The 19,469-nt window shown below is 46.9% G+C and overlaps 1 protein-coding gene and 1 long non-coding RNA gene across 2 annotated transcripts; one reads left to right on the top strand and one right to left on the bottom strand.

Moving 5' to 3' along the window:
* Positions 1 to 478: 478 nt before the first annotated feature.
* On the top strand, positions 479 to 1,088 carry LOC106899589 (late cornified envelope-like proline-rich protein 1). The gene has a single exon (XM_014961466.1). The coding sequence runs from the start codon at positions 479 to 481 to the stop codon at positions 794 to 796; it is 318 nt and encodes a 105-aa protein (XP_014816952.1). The 3' UTR covers positions 797 to 1,088.
* Positions 1,089 to 6,516: 5,428 nt separating this feature from the next.
* LOC106899569 lies at positions 6,517 to 11,462 on the bottom strand. Its single transcript, XR_001414062.1, has 3 exons — positions 11,428 to 11,462; positions 6,733 to 8,096; positions 6,517 to 6,692 (listed from the first exon to the last, which is right to left on the bottom strand). It is a non-coding gene; the product is annotated as an uncharacterized LOC106899569 (long non-coding RNA).
* Positions 11,463 to 19,469: the final 8,007 nt, after the last annotated feature.

Genomic DNA, 19,469 nt, shown 5'->3' with positions numbered 1-19,469 from the left:
AACTAGCTGGTGGTGGAGGGAGAGGTATCTCAGACAAGGCTGTGTGGTTTCAAAAGTAAATTTTACCTTAAGAACCCAACAGTAGCATCTTGGACGGCAAATTCCTGTCAGAGATGGACTGTTGTAGAGTTTTGGGACCCAGCACAGAATTAATTCCCAAACTAGCTGGTGGTGGGGTGGAGGGAGAGGTATCTCAGACAAGGCTGTGTGGTTTCAAAAGTAAATTTTACCTTAAGAACCCAACAGTAGCATCTTGGATGGGAAATTCCCATCAGAGCTGGACTGTTGTAGAGTGTCTTCCAAAAGACAAGACAGTAGCAATTTGGTGGTCAAGATATCTCATATGTCACAAAGGAGAGGAAAACAAAATTTCTCAGACCACTACAGAAAAATAGGCACAGGAAACGCAGAAGGTTATAGCTGTGTCAGCTTGATGGCATCTCTCTCTTCCCTGCAGCTTTGCCAACACTCCAAAAAGATGTGCTCCCGCGGGTCCTGCCACGACTATAGCTCTTCCTGCCACGGATCCAGCTCTTCCTGCCATGGATCCCGCTCCTCCTGCCACGACTCCAGACCCTCCTGCCATTACACCATCCAGAGGCAGCCCGTGCAGAAGTACAGCTACGTGACACCCTGCTGCCCCCCCGTGCAGCAGTATTGCCCCCCTGTGCAGCGTTACTGCCCCCCTGTGCAGCGTTACTGCCCCCCCGTGCAGCCCTGTTGCCCCCAGGTGCCCTACTGCCCCCAGTACACCAAGAACATCTGCAACCTGCCACCAAAATGCCCCAAGTACTAGAAGCAGGATCCGAACTCCATCACCTGGACCCACCGGCTCGCTCCTCTCGTGGACGCCGTGTCCATGGATCGTCTCATCCTTGCTGAATCCCTGGGTCTCTGCCATGTGTCTCACCGCTGGCCTGGGTGAAGCATTCCCCTAATTATCATCCAAGGTGTCATTCTTTCTAATTATTCAGGAAATGTGCTTTTTAATTATTCAGCGTATAATTACTGTTGGAAATCTTTCTGTGCCGTGCACTTCTTTTTTCAGACTCATCTGGGTGTGGGAAACAATAAATCTTAAATTTCATCAAACCTGCATTGTATTTCAATTTCGTTATTCACTTTTTCCTTTAGACTTTTTATTTTCCGGATTCTTCAGTCAAATACCTTGATATTCTCAAAGTGTCCCAACAGTTGGTGGCCAATAGCAATTCCCATGTTCATTTGTGAAAAAAAACAGACACATTAGTAGGCGGAAAAGTTCTCAAGTACCAAAATCTACATGGACATAAACGGTTGAGCAGATCAAAGCCTCTCCTGCTTACACCAGACTGCTCTACCAGATTTTTGTCCTGTTGTTTTGAAAACAATGAGATCAAAGACAATTGAATGGAAATTCTTTTGTTTTGGAGACAAGCACAGCTCATTAAATGAAAGAGGAGTAAGTAGTTCACAGTTGCTAATATTCTTACTCAATAAATGCAGTAATTTACTCTGAGCTCAACTTCAGAACTTGGACATACAAATATTTTCAAATATCTTAGTCCCTCTGAGCCTCTGAAAACAGAAGCCACAAACTTCTTTTACATATTCCAGTGTTGCTTGTCAGTGGTATATACTTTGGAGCAGAGAAATGGATTACTCCAGAGAAGGTCCATCTCATGTAAGACTCCTGTGCACTCGCACAGCAAGGACCTGAACACCACAATCTGTTATTATGGAGAGCTCATAAACCCAACACTGCTGAGCATTAACTCAGCAATATCAACCCCCACACTGCTCTAAAAATGACATGGCATCACTGTAGATTGGGCTTGCCTTATAAACTCCCCTAAAAGAAATGCAAGCAGTGGATGATAACTCTTTAAAGATCATGTTTCCAGTCTGTGAGGGGGAACTATACACAGCTGAGGAGGGACTTTTTACAAGAACATGTAGTGATAGGATGAGGGGGAAGGGTTTTAAGCTAAAAAAGGGGAAATTGAGCTGAGATGTGGGGAAGAACTTCTTTGGTGTGAGGGTGGTGAGAGCCTGGCCCAGGTTGCCCAGAGAAGCTGTGGCTGCCCCATCCCTGGAGGGGTTCACAGCCAGGTTGGAGGGGGCTTGGAGCAACCTGGTCTCATGGGAGATGTCCCTGCCCAGGGCAGGGCAGGGACTGGGTGGTCTTCAAGGTCCCTTCCAACCCAAACCATTCTATGGTTCTGTTTTTCTTAGCAGGATCTGAATTTGAAAGATTAAGAAACATTTTATCAGTGGGTGTAAACCTCAGACACCCCAGTTTTGGAAGACTGTTGAGGAGGTAGAAAGATTCCAGAAGAACCTTGGTGTCATGCTCCAGGCCAAAGTACAGTGGAAAGGAGAACTGTCACACAAGCACTGGCTTCACCGACTGGGCAGCCGCAGCCTCTCTTGGTTTTGGACCCGTAACGGAGTCACAAAATGTCCCTGAGGAATTCATGCAATCCTCCCTTGCTACACAAAACTCACCACAAGCAATTATATCACCTCTAGCCTGAAGAAAACCTGTAGGACACCCATACTTTAGAGAGAGCTTCTTGTTAGCAGTTAGTGAATTACTCTAATGAGTAACATTTTCCAAAGTTGATGAGTTAAAGGCTCCGTTTTACTACTCTTCAAAGACTGAGTCAAACGGGATTATAAATCCAGTTTTAATGCCCATAATTTCGCCACTAGTGAGAGAATCCAGTATTTGCTCAAACTTCTGCTCAAACTTCAGTTCAAACGCTCCTTTTCTCTGAATTCTCTGCTTTCCAGACATCTCTGCAGGTGAGGCCAGGTGAAAAAAATATAAAAAATCAGTGAAGGGAAAGAGAAACCAAGGAACAGGAAAACTTAATGTATTCGTACCATATACAGACCTCATCACCAGACATTTTTCTCTCATCTTAAGTACAAAATAACCATGGAAACATGCGGAATGATCTGATGGGGTCACTCAAGTCAACTGGCAAGTCAAGGAACTTGTGAAGAATTGGAAGTGTTTTATTTTTTGCTGCACCAGGGAACCAAGCAGGTCACGCTGGGCTTCCCAGCATCGTGCCATATCCATGACTTGCAGATGGTAATCCCATTTCCTGTTGGCATTCAACAACAGGCAAATTAAAATCCTGACTTGTCACCTCTGAAAAACAGTAGGGCTTACTCCAGCAGTCAGCATTTCTGAGACTTAAGGACCTTTCTGTCCCTGATGCAACCCCGTTTGCCAATTGGCAAGCTAATTAACACCTATGAGATTAGTGTCACTCTTCAGGAAATGGGAGAGAAACGTCTTCCAGAATCCTTATGGGAAATGCATTAGGAATTACATAGGGGATGAAATACAGTGCGTCAAAGAGGAAACACTAAAAATAGGATAGCGCAAACATCTGCACTATTGAGTGCGGAAATAATTAAATTGTCATTGCGAAGAGGTGTCTCATATCCGAGATAACCTTTTGGAGCTGTATAAAAGACCGCTCAGCCCAGTCCTCTTCAGTCGCTCACCTTCGCTTCCAGACACTTCTTCCTGTAGCTGAAAAGGGTAAGACCGATTTTACTATTTCTGTTCATGCTGAGAGAGAAGAAACGTCTACTAGAGGTTTTTATGGACCTCCTGGGAGCTGGGACTTAACTAAATACATTCTCCTTGTGATCTTGTGATACTTGGAGACAGGCACGACGAGCGGCAGATGGAGGGATGGGGATCACCAGGGAAGGTCCAGAAAGAGCACACAATGGGATCCTCGGGAGACACCAGCTCCATGCTGTTCCCCAAGGGAGATGGGGTTTGGGAGTGCCTCATGGAGCTCATACGTCAGCTTGAAGGGATCTAAATTCCGACTACAGTTGCCAGATTAGGCAGGATCAAGGGTGCATTCAGTCTGGATTAGGTGGTCGTAAAGAAAGAGATAAACAGTTCACCTGGGAGCTAAAGAAAAATTTCATTTTTAAAAGGGAGAGGGAATATAAGAAGTGGATCTGGGGCTCCTCTCACCATGTTGATCTCTTGTTCTTGACAGCTTTGCCAACACTCCAAAAAGATGTGCTCCCGCGGGTCCTGCCACGACTATAGCTCTTCCTGCCACGGATCCAGCTCTTCCTGCCATGGATCCCGCTCCTCCTGCCACGACTCCAGACCCTCCTGCCATTACACCATCCAGAGGCAGCCCGTGCAGAAGTACAGCTACGTGACACCCTGCTGCCCCCCCGTGCAGCAGTATTGCCCCCCTGTGCAGCGTTACTGCCCCCCGGTGCAGCGTTATTGCCCCCCGGTGCAGCCCTGTTGCCCCCAGGTGCCCTACTGCCCCCAGTACACCAAGAACATCTGCAACCTGCCACCAAAATGCCCCAAGTACTAGAAGCAGGATCCGACCCCGGCACCTGGACCCACCTGCGCAGCTTTGCCAACACTCCAAAAAGATGTGCTCCCGCGGGTCCTGCCACGACTATAGCTCTTCCTGCCACGGATCCAGCTCTTCCTGCCATGGATCCCGCTCCTCCTGCCACGACTCCAGACCCTCCTGCCATTACACCATCCAGAGGCAGCCCGTGCAGAAGTACAGCTACGTGACACCCTGCTGCCCCCCCGTGCAGCAGTATTGCCCCCCTGTGCAGCGTTACTGCCCCCCGGTGCAGCGTTATTGCCCCCCGGTGCAGCCCTGTTGCCCCCAGGTGCCCTACTGCCCCCAGTACACCAAGAACATCTGCAACCTGCCACCAAAATGCCCCAAGTACTAGAAGCAGGATCCGACCCCGGCACCTGGACCCACCTGCCTGTTCTTCACCCAAAGCCTCCAGCTCGTCTCCTTCCCCATCACTTCTCTGCCAGCAAACGCTTTTAATCGCATGGTTTTAGGATGAAGTCTCTCGGTTCAATCAGTTTTGAGCTGTTTATCTTCTTTCTGCCGATGCGAAGCACGCTGTCAGCTGGGAATAGCTTCTTTCGTTCTCTGCCGCTTGATTCTCCAGCAAGACAATAAAAATTATATTTCAAGCCTACCTAACAGTTCTGGATGTTTTTAGTCACCGCTCCATCATATCTGCTGGCCTGGCAGCATCTGTGTTTTTTTTTTTTCTCGTGGTTTTAGAGCTATGCTTTTATCACTGGTGAAAATAGCTAAAGTAGGAGGACCACCAAGGAAAAATGAAAGGCAAGGGAAATGCCTGCGGCGCCCACTAGGGATGCCAGGAGCACTGCAGCTCGCACCGAGGGCTGGGAGAAACACTGAATTTCACTGAATTTCACTGAATTTTTTAGAGTTGGAAGGGACCATAGAGATCATCTAGTCCAACTCCCCTGCTGAAGCAGGATTGCCTAGAGCTAGAGCATGTTACTCAGGAGCATCCAGGCGGGTCTTGAAGATCTCCAAGGAAGGGGACTCCACACCCTCCCTGGGCAGCCTCTTCCAGGGCTCTGTCACCCTCACCGTGAAGAAGTTTCTCCTCAGATTTGAGTGGAACCTCTTCTGGTCCAACTTGTGCCCGTTGCCCCTCGTCCTCTCAGTGGGAACCACTGAAAAGAGTCCGGCTCCCTCCTCCTTCAACCCTCCCTTGAGATACTTGTAGGCGTTGATAAGGTCTCCCCTCAGCCTTCTCTTCTCCAGACTAAAGAGTCCCAGCACGTCGGGTTAATTCCTGGTGAAACTATTTGCACTGAGCTCAGCAGATGCAACGGGGGGTTCAGGGTTACAGCCAGGGGGCCTGGCCTACACGTTCATATGTTTACTGCAGATGCAATCTTTAAAAGCCGCTGATATATTTGGAAACAAAACAAAACAAATCCTGCAGGGCCTGGAACATCCTCAATTATACAATTTCTACAGTGTGAAATGAGAGAAGGTTTCCCCAGCGTGATTCACCCATCCCAGGGCAGGCATGGGAAATAGGCTGGATGAGCTGGGTACTGCAAGTACGGAGTAAATGAGTGGTTGGTATATAAGTAATTTGAATTTGCTATTTATAGGTTGTGGAGAAAATTGTCATTATAAAGGAATAGCTTGCTAAAAAGGAAAAGTTGCAAACAGGATGCAGAGGGAAATTAATTACTCACCCACATTCAAGTTGTTGTCATCACTAAAAGACAGCTCATTTTCATGCGACCCTTGGCAGCTACGTTAAAAAAACATTTCCTTATTCATTCTTCACCTCTTCGAGTTGGGTTCTGAGTCAATAAAGGCTTTCTGTCCATAGGAATGGTTTTGTCTTCAAGGATATACTTTCACTTTCCCTCGCTGCCCCAGGCCTCCAACTTTCTATTCTGTGACTAATCACCACATATTTTACTTCCTCTTCCCTTTCCAAGTCCTACGAAAAGCACAAAACCTCTGAACTGGTTGCACTTTCTGCTGTGCTCAAGCTTGAAGTTCCCGTTTACTTGAGGATGGGAAATGTCAGCAATAATGGGGAAACAAGAATGAAGTTCATTTCTATTTTATTTTACCCCATTCCATTCCATTCTATTCCAAGCTTTTCTCAGCCCTGGAGAGATCCAATGCACTTTCTGCTGTGCTCAAGCTTGAAGTTTACTTGTTTACTTGTTTACTTGAGGATGGGAAATGTCAACAACAGCGGGGAAACGAGAATGAAGTTAATTTCTATTTTATTTTACCCCACTCTATTCCATTCCATTCTAAGCTTTTCTCAGCCCTGGAGAGATCCAGCTCCTGGAACCAAAGGCTTTATGAATGCTTTACCTTATTAGAATACTTTTTGAAGGCTTTATGAATGCTTTACCTTATTAGAATATTTTTTTTAAAAAATCAGAGACCATAGACATTTGGCAAGAGAAGTCCTCTACACCTAACGCTCAAGATGATAGCTTAGAGGAACATTTCTGCTCTGCTGAGTCTGTGTTAAACGATGTAACAGTGGATTTCCACAACCAGGATAAACCATTAGCAAACCCCTAAGGATTAATGAGGAGGAATTTGCTTTCACTGTTTCACAGCGAGGATTGCTTCACTGCACCCATCATTCCCAAATCCAAACAAACAGAGAGGTGTCACCCTGCCCGTCTTACGGAGCGGGCTAAGTTCATTCATTCAACGTGAAATCTAATTGGGATCTTTGTTTGGATCTAATTTGAAACTTTTCTTTTGTAAAACTCCTCTTGTAAAATCGGTTATGGGTCTTCCAGCCACAAATGGGTCTCTCTCAAGTGGCTTTAGTCATCTCCGATGTCCACATCCAGCTCTAACAGCAGCAGTGGGTTTTTTGACTCAGAGGGACACTGGATGAAACAAAGCTGCAGAAAATCACTCATAAAACTGCCTCATTTTGAACCAATACCTCTTACTTTATCTCACGGCTCAGGATCCCGTCTTTCTAATGTCGGAGTCTCTTATCATTTTTCTGCAGGCTCAGAAAGCCCCTCTGGGCCATCTCCCAGGTTGCCATGAGCCTCTTTTATTGCTGGTGAGATGCAGGTACTCAGCTGGTGTCAACCTCTATCACTAATTAGATTATAATGTGTGGCAGTGACCTTGTCTAACCCGGTCATTAACATGAAGCCAATCTCAATAGGAAATGAAGCCTATGTTTTAGGGGATGGGCACCTTGACCTTGGAAAGAGCTTCTCCTTGCCTGGAGAAGTGTCGACCTCATGGTCCTTTGAGTTCTTCAAAGCAGGACTGGGTAGCTTTCTAAAAACTGGTATGTGGCCAAATAAAACCAGTAACTGCTCAACAGAAACTGAGTGGAAATGGGGGCTTTGTGTCACCCAGAGTCAAGCTGAAGGTTCACCATGACCTATCCTGTCCTCAGCATCTCTGATCCGGATCTCACCTTGTTTCTGTATGAACAGAAACAACCTGAATCTTCTCTCCTTCACTTCAGGTGAAATTAGGAAGCCGTACTCTGCAGGGGAGGGTGGTCAAGGCTCCTTCGTGCTCTGCTCCCCCAGAGGCACAGCCATGCAACAGCAGGAGTAGCCCTTCTCCTTGGTGTGATCTCAGAAATGAAATATTTAATCACGTCAATCACAGTCCCGGGTCCCATGAATTCCTTCTGACCGGAGAGAGATAATTTTTTTAAAAAGACGTCGTTTAATTTGAAATTCTAAAAATGCGCAAGGCATCACGTGAGGCCTTCGGGCTTTCCTGCAAAATAAATATTAACATCATTAATGAATAATTGCAACACAATCATTTACATCAACATTAATGACTGCCAAAGGGTGACTGAGAACTGAGCATAGAGTTATTCCAAAAATACCTTCCGTAGGTGGATCTTTCATTACTCGAGGGCACACTAGAACTTAAAAAATGGAAGAGGAATTTTGCTGATCAAGTTATGCTAAGCAGAAACAGGATGTAAAAATTCCAGAAAAGTTTTGCGTTTTGCTTTTATTTAAAGATGTCAAAAAGGAAGTGGAAAAAAGCGGGCTCCGGCTTGACCCAAACTCTACTGCAAATTTTCACAATGAATTTGCACAATTCTTTGCACCTAGAATTGCTGACATTGGCAAGGCCAAGGGCATGTGTCTTCCCATGCATGGATGGGATGATGCAGCAACGGTTGAGATGTCAAGAACTTTCTGTTACATTTTTGCCCTTCTGATGACCAAAGACCCCAAATAAAGACATTAAGATTCACCATTTTTGCATTCAAAACCAAAACACGTGGCCACGGAATTACACTTGTTGGAATTCAATTTAAAAAAAATTCATATCGAGGAGTGATTGACGTCCAGAAGGCCTCTGCATATGTCTGGAATCCACTGCTCCTAAATCTTAATTATGATTTGTATGTTAATTGAGCACTCACTAGCTGCAAACAAGCCACGTAGCACCTCAATGCAGCAGCGTTACCATATGCAAAATGCGCAGAAACATACCTTTGAAGCAGTTCACAAGCATCACACAAGAATTAACTTGACATTAAAAAATTGTAAAAAATTTACAGAACAAATTGCTAATAACACAAAATTGAGGGGTTGGTCAAATCAATGAGGCAAAGACTAAATGGACGAAGGCACATTCAACAAATAAGTATAGGCTTAGTGCGTAAATCACAAATTGCTGTGGGGTACCTCATTTCCGGCAGGACAATTTCGGGCTGAATAAAAGGTGTCCCCCCTCCCTTTGCTCCTCACTCAACTGAACCACTCAGTCAAACACGGTAAGTGTTAGCAGTGGTCCTGGGGAGCAATGGTTCTCAGTTGGTTTTGGTCAAGCAATGAATGGAAATGCATCTTCATAACTGAACTTCCTAGGGTGTTGGACTAGACGACCTTTAAAGGTCCCTTCCAACCCAAAATAGTCTATGATTCTATGGTTCTTTGGTCTACAGCTCTCTCTGAAATCCAGAGATTTTTCCAAGCCTGTTGGCCTATTGCTTGTTGCAAAAGACAGTGGATGGAGAGAGCACAGTGGGAAATGAGCTTCTTGGGATGGAAATTCAGAGTGTGGTCTTCATGGATGAGCAGAGGAAAGATAGTTTCCAGGAAAAGTTTAAAAGATGCCTAAATATCGGTGGGATAGTGACAGGTGACTTGGTTTCTGTAAGGATCTTGGTTTGCAACTCAAGATAGATAAATAGGAAACGGTGTGTGATGTGGCTGTCACCCATGGGCCTAGACAACACCACCCTTGGAAAGATGGGTTGTATCTGAAAGTACTCTGTGTTTCAGATCCTCACTCCTCCCAGCTTCGGCTACCCTACAAACAACATGTGCTCTACTGGATGTTGCTCTACCGGATGCTGCTCCGTCGTGAAGAGCAAAACGGTGTGCTGCAGCCCATGCCAGAAGACCGTCTGCTGCGAGCCATGCCGGAAGACCATCTGCTGCAGCCCGTGCCAGAAGACCGTCTGCTGCGACCCCTGCCAGCAGTCCTGCTGTTGCGACCCATGCCAGAAGCCCTGCTGTGACCCATGCTGTGACCCATGTTGCCAGAAGCCCTGCTGTGACCCATGCTGTGACCCATGCTGCCAGAAGCCCTGCTGCGACCCATGCTGCCAGCAGTCCTGCTGTGACCCATGCTGCCAGAAGCCCTGCTGCGACCCATGCTGTGACCCATGCCAGAAGCCCTGCTGTGACCCTTGCTGCCAGCAGTCCTGCTGTGACCCATGCCAGAAGCCCTGTTGTGACCCTTGCTGCCAGCAGTCCTGCTGTGACCCATGCCAGAAGCCCTGTTGTGACCCATGCTGCGACCCATGCTGCCAGCAGTCCTGCTGTGACCCATGCCAGAAGTCCTGCTGCGACCCATGCTGCCAGCAGTCCTGCTGTGACCCATGCCAGAAGTCCTGCTGCGACCCATGCTGCCAGCAGTCCTGCTGTGACCCATGCCAGAAGTCCTGCTGCGACCCATGCTGCCAGCAGTCCTGCTGTGACCCGTGCCAGAAGTCCGTCTGCTGTACCAAGGTGTGCAAGAAGTCCCTCTGCTGCTGTAGCCACCCTTGCCCACGTGTCTGCTGCTGCTGTGGCTGCTACCCCTGCTGCTGCTCCTGCTGCTCCTACGTGGTGAAGAAGAAGCCTGTTGTGGTGTGTTGCACCCCCGTGCAGTGCTGCACGAAGAAGTACTGCATTCCCATCCAGCAGTGCTGCGCCAGCATCAAGAAGTGCTGCTGAGCCAGCTCCAGGTGGCAAAAGCAGCTCTGCCATCTCTGGGGTGCCAGAAGAACAGGCACAAGGAGATGGAAACCTGCTCATTTGCTTCTGGTTCACACGACGATGGAGTAAACACCTAGCGATTTTCTTCTCGTTTTCCCACTTGAGCTGTCTTCTTCTTTCTGTCCTTTAATTACGGAACATCTGCAGCGCACTTGAATATGTCACCCACTGTACAAGGCAAAGAGCTGTTTGATGTTAGTGGAGCTGTTAATTCTCTTCTTGGTGTATGGGACATGGGATACCTTTTTCTGTTTCTGTGATCGTTCTTCGTTTTCTCTCTTGACTTGTAGACAATAAAATTTAGCATTAAGCAAAACTCAAAATCTTGTCTTTTGGTTGTTCTTACATCGCTTTATCTGGGGTGTGTCCTCATTCTGGTGTCGGTGTCTGTGCCTTCAGCCAGGCTCTTACTGGCCACAAATGTGCTCCTGTGGCACAGCAGAACATTTAGGGGAAAAAAGAGCTGCCCAGCCAGGCTTCCCATTGCCATAAATCAAGTCACATCTAAAGACAAGGAGCCCCTTGAACCCCTTCTCGAACCCACTGGTATCTGCCTCGGTTAACTCAATTTTTACTATGAAACTAAACGGTTAAGGTAAATAAAACCCAAAGGACAGAGACCGAAAGAAGTGTGCATAATTCCACCATCTGAGAACACACCACACCATAAGATACACAGGACCCCACCCCTGATACTGGAATAAGTATTTCAATAGTTATCGAGAGGAATTCACTACTCACTGGACAGCAGACACCGTCTTCTTCCACTACCATCTTCCAAAATAAAATTTCCCCTTAGATCAAGGAATTATTTTTACCTGAGCAGAGATTTTCATCTGCAGCGTTCCTGGATTACCAGCAGTGGAATGAAACCCAGGCGTTAGCATCCAACTTAAAAGCTTCATTCCTAAAATAGCACACCCATGAGTCAACAATGCATTTTCTACCTGGCTGGGACTTCCTTTACCATTAAAATTCAGGACTCGGCTCTGAATTGCATGTCTCAGGAAACCGCCTTGAGCACTGTCTTGATTGCTTCCCTCAACCAAATCTTCAGCGCAAACACAGAGTCTGCATTAGAATAATCTTTGCTGCCACGTTAGAGCCTTCTGAAAACATTACTCAGGTCTTCAGGAGTTTTTTTATTAATAGTAAATCAGGTACCGTGCACTGGCAGAAGGATATCCTATACCATACCGTACTATATCAAAAATGCATTCTGTTAAGGAAATCTTGTGAATATTAATTTCATCATATGCTGGAAAAGCTGCCCTGATTGATTCCTCCCCATTTACAAATGTACTGCAGATCTCAAATTCACATAACCACCATGGAAGTTTACAAAGTCATAATGATATGTCATGGCATGTAAAAGGGATCTAGTGTACATGTTATTTCTCACCCAACTATACATTAAATTCCCAGTGTAGCCTCAATATCTGTACAAAACCCATATTAGCAACAGCCTTGTAGGGTTGACATCAATTTCTAAGAAAGACATGGACCAGAAGAGGCTGCAGAGATACTGGGAGGGCTGGAGCCCCTCTGCTGTGAGGACAGGCTGAGAGACTTGGGGGGTTCAGCCTGGAGAAGGCTCCTGGGAGACCTTCAAGCCCTTTCCAGACCCTAAAGGGGCTCAGGGAAAGCTGGGGGAGACTCTTGATCAGGGAGGGAAGTGATGGGACTAGAGGGAAGGGTTTGAAGATGAAAGAGGGGAGATTGAGATGAGATCTGGGGAAGATCTTCTTTGTTATGAGGGTGGTGAGAGCCTGGTCCAGGTTGTCCAGAGAAGCTGTGGCTGCCCCATCCCTGGAGGTGTTCAGGGCCATGTTCGACTGGGCTTGGAGCAATCTGGTCTAGTAGTAGATGTCCCTGCTCATTGAAGAGAGTTTGGACTAGATGATCTTTGAAGGTGTCTTCCAACCCAAACAATTCTATGATTCTAACATAGGGATCATCTTGGCCAATATGGCAACAATAAAGCCTGATAAAAAGGCAATGAATTATTTATTCGGTGGACAGCATGTTTGAGGATTTACACAAAGAGGGCATCACTTCCTGCAGGCAGGTATTTGGCTATTATCGTGTGACGAAATAATGCTCCCCTAGGGACAATTCCAGAAGAGTCACCCAACATCCTAAGGAGGTTATGTTCACATCTTGGGAAGAAACTATGTGTCTCAGCCACCCGGGATGACCTGCCACCACTCCAGCCTCACACTGAGAGTCTGCTGAATATGATGGCAGACTTTATTTACCATGAACAGGTGCTTTCTCAGCATCTTGGCACTGTCTTCTTATACTGGTGGCCCTTCTCATCATATGAAAGCACCGTCAGCACCTCCTTCTTCTCACATGAAGCTGTCCTGGTGCTTCACATGACCACAATTCCTCCGTCCCCAAGCCTGTTTTGTACTATATGCCTTGACTCCAAACATCTTATCTTTCGCCTCTTGACTGGTCAGCCAAGTTTTGCACACACAGCAGCCTTGGCCATAGCACACGGCAACCAAAACAATTATAAGCAGTGGTTGAAGAAGTCCTCTTGGGTGCCTGGACTTAGAGCATCTGAGAGATTTGCTGTGCTCCCATGGTATCACAGAATCACAGAATGATGTGGGGTTGCAAGGGACCTCTGGAGATCATCTAGTTCAACCCCCCTGCCAGAGCAGGTCCACCCAGAGCAGATCCCACAGGAACGTGTCCAGATGGGTTTTGAATGTCTCCAGAGATGGAGACTCCACCACCTCTCTGGGCACCCTCTTCCAGGGCTCTGCCACCCTCAAAGGAAATAAGTTCCTCCTCATGTTTAGATGTAACTTCTTATGTTCAAGTTTTTGCCTGTTACCTTTTGTCCAGTCCCTGGGCACCACTGGAAAAAGACTGACCCCATCCTCCTGGCACCACCCTTTAAGTATGTATAGACGTTGATCAGAGCCCTCAGTCTTCTCTTCTCCAGAATAAAAACACCCAAGTCCCTCAGCCTTTCTTCCCAAGAGAGATGCTCCAGACCCCTCATCATCTCTGTAGCCCTCTGTTGTACCCTCTCCAGCAGTTCCCTGTCCTTCTTGAACTGAGGAACCCAGAACTGGTCCCAGTGCTCCAGATGGAGCCTCCCAAGGGCAGACTACAGGGGCAGGATAACCTCCCTCAACCTGCTGGCCACTGTCTTCACCTGTGGGCCACACTCTTCTGGGGAAAGACATGAATAAATGCACTCAGGACTGGATTTCCAGTCTTGAACCTCATGTTTACCTACAGTGACCAGAAGCAAACTATTAGTGTGAAACACTCAAATGTGATCATCACGAATGCCCTTAAATGCAAGGTGGTTTGGTCCCACAGACCTTAGAAATAATCTCAGAAAACGGAGATTTGGTGTGTTATATGGAAACAACACACCAAAAAGCTAAACGTGTGCACTGCTGCTTTGAAAGCCACTTAATTTAGGCTTAATCCATCCCTTCCATGGATGAAAATGAAAAAAAAAAATTCTTAATAGTTTAGCAGATATAAAAAGTAGAGGGTGTGAGGACCAAGCACCATGGAGAGAGACCCAAGAACAAGCCTGAGAAAGGAGAAACTCTTCAGTCTTAACTTTGACCAATCATCCATCTCTCAGAGGCAGGAAAAAGGAATCATGGTGACCAATAGTTTCCACTGGTCCCCCAAAATCCCAGCCAGGGGCAGAGGCAACACATGATGGGTGACATTTCCAAGTTCCAGGCATGGTTTTCCCACTGTTTCAGCACCCGCCTCCCCCGGGGCACATTGTTAAGTGTCTCTGTGTCTCAAGGTCATTCCTTGGCGATGGTTAGGAACACCTAGCAGCTATCTCCGGCTCCCATGAATGCAAATTCATTAGAAAATTTGCACCTGTTGTTTGTACGTACAACTAATTACCACGCAGAATTGAGGTGGTGAGCAAACAGAAAGAGGGAAAGATTAAATACCGGAAGACATGTGAGGAACGTGTGCAGGGTGATACACAGTGAAGTCAGAATTGTCAAATAATGTCTCATTTCCAGGGAGGGGGGGCTTGGACCATATAAAAGGCTCCCCAGCACAGAGGTCTTCATTCGCTCATCTCAGCTTCTCCTCTCTTGTCCTCACAGGTCAACAGGGTAAGTCAAAGCTTGCTTTTCATTTGCACTCTACCGTACTTCTGTCTGCTTCTGCAGGAAACCATCCTGGATTTCCTGCACTCTCTGGTTTGGGACCAGTTTTGGGAGATTGGTTTTGGGTGGCTTTTTTCTGATGGAACCAGTGGTGGACAATACGTCTAGTGTCCAACACGAAAATGTGGAGATCTCAGGCATAGGCTGTTGGGGGGTTCTGGACAGTGGGGATTTCCCCAGCAAGGCTGGGATGGACTTTGGGATAAACGTGCTTTAAGCTGCCTAAACAACTGGGATTTTTACACACAGTAAAAGAGACTCTCTTTGTTCCTTCCAGCTTTGCCTACACTACTACCAACAAGATGCCCAACGGTTGCGGATGCTGTGGTGGAAATAACTACTCTGTGTGCTGCTACAGCACCAAGAAGTCGTGCTGCAAGACGCCGTGCTGCCAACCCATGCAGTGCTGCTGCCCCTCCACCTGCTGCATGCCCATGCAGAGCTGTTGCATGCCCATGCAGAGCTGCTGCATGCCCATGACCTGCTGCTACACCATGAGCAACAACAGTGGCTGCTGCGGTGGCAGCGGTGGCTGCTGTGGTGGCAACTAAACTCCACTCTCTGCTGCCTTCCTCCTGGCTCATCTGACGATGGATATGGATATGGATATGGACGTGGACATGGATATGGATACCACCCTAAATGCTATTCCTCCTTTGCTTAGAGACTGTATATCTTTCCTCTTCTCCTGCCTTTAATCATCAAATGCTTGTAACGTCCTTTGAAGTTGCTACCGGTGTGATTTCCCTTAGTCCTGCTGTTAATTTTCCTCTTGGTATGTGGGATGTTTAATTCTTTTCCTTGTTGATTTGCTTCCAACTGTCTGAAAAAAAAAAAAAAAAATAAAATCTGTAGTTCTTGACCCTGCAAAATGCCTGGTGGTTATCTGTTTGCTGGCTGGTGCATCCAGAGTGCATGACCAGACCTACCACATTTTCCTTGCGTTTTATTCCAGTGTTGGGATACTCTGGTATAAAAGGTGCTAACTAGGGGGGGTTGCCTACACAAAGAAAATCAGTGCATCTCCGGTGCAGTTCTCAGCTTCTGCCTAGGTCTGTTCAAACACAAGCTGAGTGCCTGGCATCTCTGTGAGAAATAGTTCTCCTCTCGCTAGAAAACTACAAAGAAATAGGAAGAAAATAATACATAAACTCGAAAAGGATGTGACAAAGACACGTCCCGACTAGGACAGCTCCATGGATTTCAACCAGCTAGAGGTCTACTTCAGAACCTACAGACAGTCCCTAAAAACAGTGTAACATTTATGAGATGGAGGTCTTGCCTCTGCCCAAATGTCTGGGTTAGCAGATATTGGGTTGAGCTGTTAGAGCCAATGGTGAGAAAGCTCAAGGAGTGATTGCGCCAATGAGAGTTGTACCAAAACATGGCATGCAAGAACTGCACCACAATCCTCATTCTGTGTCTAATGCCCTTTACTGACCCTCTTTCCACACTGATTCAGTCCCTTTTTGCATTAAAATCCACATCCCGCTCACCAGAGACCATTCAAATACCCAGGTTACACGAATGCAACTATCATGGGTGGGAAATGCCTAGATCATCACTTCTTGCAGTTGCAGGATTTGCCAATAAGAGTTTTGCCTCTGGAGGCAAAGTGAAGGGAGCCCCTTTGTTTCTGTCCTATTAATTCCTTGTAAATTAATCAATTCTCATGGGCAGGCAAGTGTGTGCTTCTGCAGATGGGACCTGCTGGAAAGGAAATGCCATGCATGTTCTTCTACCCTGTCCAGAGAAGTCACAATTACATGCGTTGCTTCTCCAGGATTTGGCTCAAGGAATTGCTCTCATTCCAGGAAAATCTGGAAAGGAGCTGGCTACATTTACTGCCGGGGCAAAGCAGCATTAAAATCACAATGGGTCTTCCCCTGCACTGTGCAGAAATCAAACCAAGACCCCTGATAGCATCCTTGGGGCTGGTAGGAGCTCACCTAGGAGTAGCCCTCTCTGAAGCACCCCAGGGATCCCAGAAGATGTCAGGCAGCAGGGAGGGAACTTGCCAGGCAAGCTGCACCATCCTCTCATTAGGCAGCACTCCTCTCAGGAAAATGTGGCGAGGTCTTCAAACGAGAGCTGCAATTTTAGGCCGTGGAAAATATTCCTCCCAAGTACCCTGTGTTCCTGCCAGCATTTGGCCCCACAGCAAAGTGCGTTGGAGGCAGGGGTTGGCGTTAAATAAGCATTCATCCACCCCGGCTCAGTTGCCCAAGGCTTTGCCTTACCTTGACCTTCCTCCCTTCCTCTCTCCCTCCCAGAAAATGGTTCCACCTCAGCAACAGTCTCTTCCTGAGTCCCTGCCTCCCACTTAGCTCCACAGTCCCAGTTAGGACCAGTTTTCTGTGCTTTGTCATATCTCTTCCACCTTCATCTTCCTCTCACCCTCTCGGTCCATGCTGGGCTCTTTCATTTACCTTTTCCAACACACACAAGGAGGCCTGCACGACCTCCAACTCTCTGCTGAGGAGCTGGGCAGGGTGGTCCTGATGGGTTCCAGGGCTCCAGCACCCAAGGGGGTTTCAGCTGGATGCAAAGGGAGGTTGCAGCAGGAATGTGTTGACTTGAAATTCATCATACCCGGTCCCAGAGCCACGCTCCTTGCGTTGCCGCATGCGCAGGAAGTTAAAATACCAAATATTCTGAAGAGAATATTCAATTTAGAGCTTTCAAAAATGTTTCTAGGAAAGCAGTCCCAGCAAAGCAGAGCAGGAACTGAAGCACTCTCAGGCTAGTGATGCCCCGTGCAAACCTAAACCCCCCAGATTGGAGGATTTGCAAAGAATTTAGGCAAACCAAAAGACAAAGAAGGCTTTGGCATCACGAAGATGCTCTTACCATGCTCTTACCATCATGCCCAGTCCCAGAACCACGGCTCCCTTCATTGGTGCATGCATAGGCAGCACTGCCCTGTAAAATTTTATTTAAAATGCTAAATTTTCTGAAGAGAATACTCAATTCAGAGCTTTCAAAAATGTTTCTAGGAAAGTGGCCCCAGCAAAGAAGAGCAGGAACTGAAGCACTCTTGTGTTAGTGATGCCCACGTGAAAACCTAAACTCCCCAGATTGAAGAATTTGCAAAAAATTTAGGCAAGCCAGAAGACAAAGATGGCTTTGGTATCATGAAGATGCTCTTACCATGCTCTTACCATCATGCTCAGTCCCAGAACCATGGCTCTCTTCATTGCAGCATGCACAGGCAGTGTTGCCCTGTAATTTTTTATTTAAAATGCTAAATTTTTTGAATACTCAATTTAGAGTTTTCATATATTTCTAGGAGAGCAGTCCCAGCAAAGCAGAGCAGGAGCTGAAGTACTCTCATGTTAGTAATGTCTCGTGCAAACCTAAACCCCCCAGATTGGAGGATTTGCAAAAAATTTAGGCAAACCAGCAGACAAAGATAGCTTTGGCATCACAAAGTTGCTCTTACCATGCACGAGGGCAAGATGACTTTGCATGAAGTCACGTGCAGGTGACTGAGACCCAGGAGCCAGCATGAGTCCCGACATATCCCAAACACATGGTCTTCTTGCTCCCTCCTCACGTGCAGGTCCTGTGACCGGGAACAAACATACCTATTTTCATGAAATTTCCCGAATATTTCTTTCGAACACCAGTCCAATGAAACAGCCCATCACGTGCCCGAAAGTCACAACCCAGGGGCTCAGTTTCGCCTCGTGCACTGATTCAGCACCAGCCGCTGCTGAGTAAGTCCCGTAGAATCCTCGGCCGTCGCTGTCTGCGTTTGTCAAACAGATACGAGGATGCATTTTTTTGGCTCCCTTGCAAGGTTGCAGAGAGGACAAATTCATTAGCATTCATGGAAGCCCTTTGATTATCTGCAGGCTAAACAATTATGAGGCAAAACAAAGGTAGTGATCACAAATAATAAGGCAAAGAGTAAATACCAGAAGACACGTATAACTAAAAAGTATGGGTTTGGGTTAGTAAACAGGGAAGCTTGAATGGTCAATGGCTGTCTCACTTCCAGGAGGAAGGTGTCTAGGACTATAAAAGGTCTCCTGGCCCAGCTCACTTCATTCGCTCATCTTCTCCTCTCTTCACCTCTCCTCACTCTTCAACAGGGTAAGTGAGAAGCTCTAAATCTTCCTTCCTCTTCACAAAAGAAAAATGCTATGGATATCTTATAACAGTATCCAGATATAACTGGGAATCTGGACTGGGACTTGGGTTGAAGTTGGGATTTTATGAACTGAGTACTAGGAACTATGGGGACAAGCTAGAAGGTTAAAGGGTGGAGAGGCTACAGGAGTTATCAACAGGGCCATAGAAGAAGGTTAAAGGGTGGAGAGGCTACAGGAGTATCAACGGGGCCATAGAATCATAGAATAATGGAATAGTTTGGGTTGGAAGACCATCTCATTCCACCCCTCTGCTGTGGGCAGGGCCACCTCCCACCAGACCAGCTTGCTCCAAGCCCCGTCCAACCTGGCCTTGAACCCCTCCAGGAATGGGGCAGCCACAGCTTCTCTGGGAAACCTGGGCCAGGGTCTCACCACCCTCAGAGTGAAAAATTTCTTCCTGAATATCCTCATGCAGAGCAAGGGGATGGAGAACATTTCAGGAGGGCCCAGGCTGAGGACTATGTGCACTGTGCTGTGTGATTCTTGCTAAGACATTAGGGATGTCTGGAAGGAGTTGGTGGGCAT

This window comes from Calidris pugnax, unplaced genomic scaffold, assembly GCF_001431845.1.
Source record: "Calidris pugnax isolate Ruff unplaced genomic scaffold, ASM143184v1 scaffold516, whole genome shotgun sequence".
Taxonomy (NCBI): Eukaryota; Metazoa; Chordata; class Aves; order Charadriiformes; family Scolopacidae; genus Calidris; species Calidris pugnax.
This window is presented reverse-complemented; position numbering and strand designations above follow the sequence as displayed.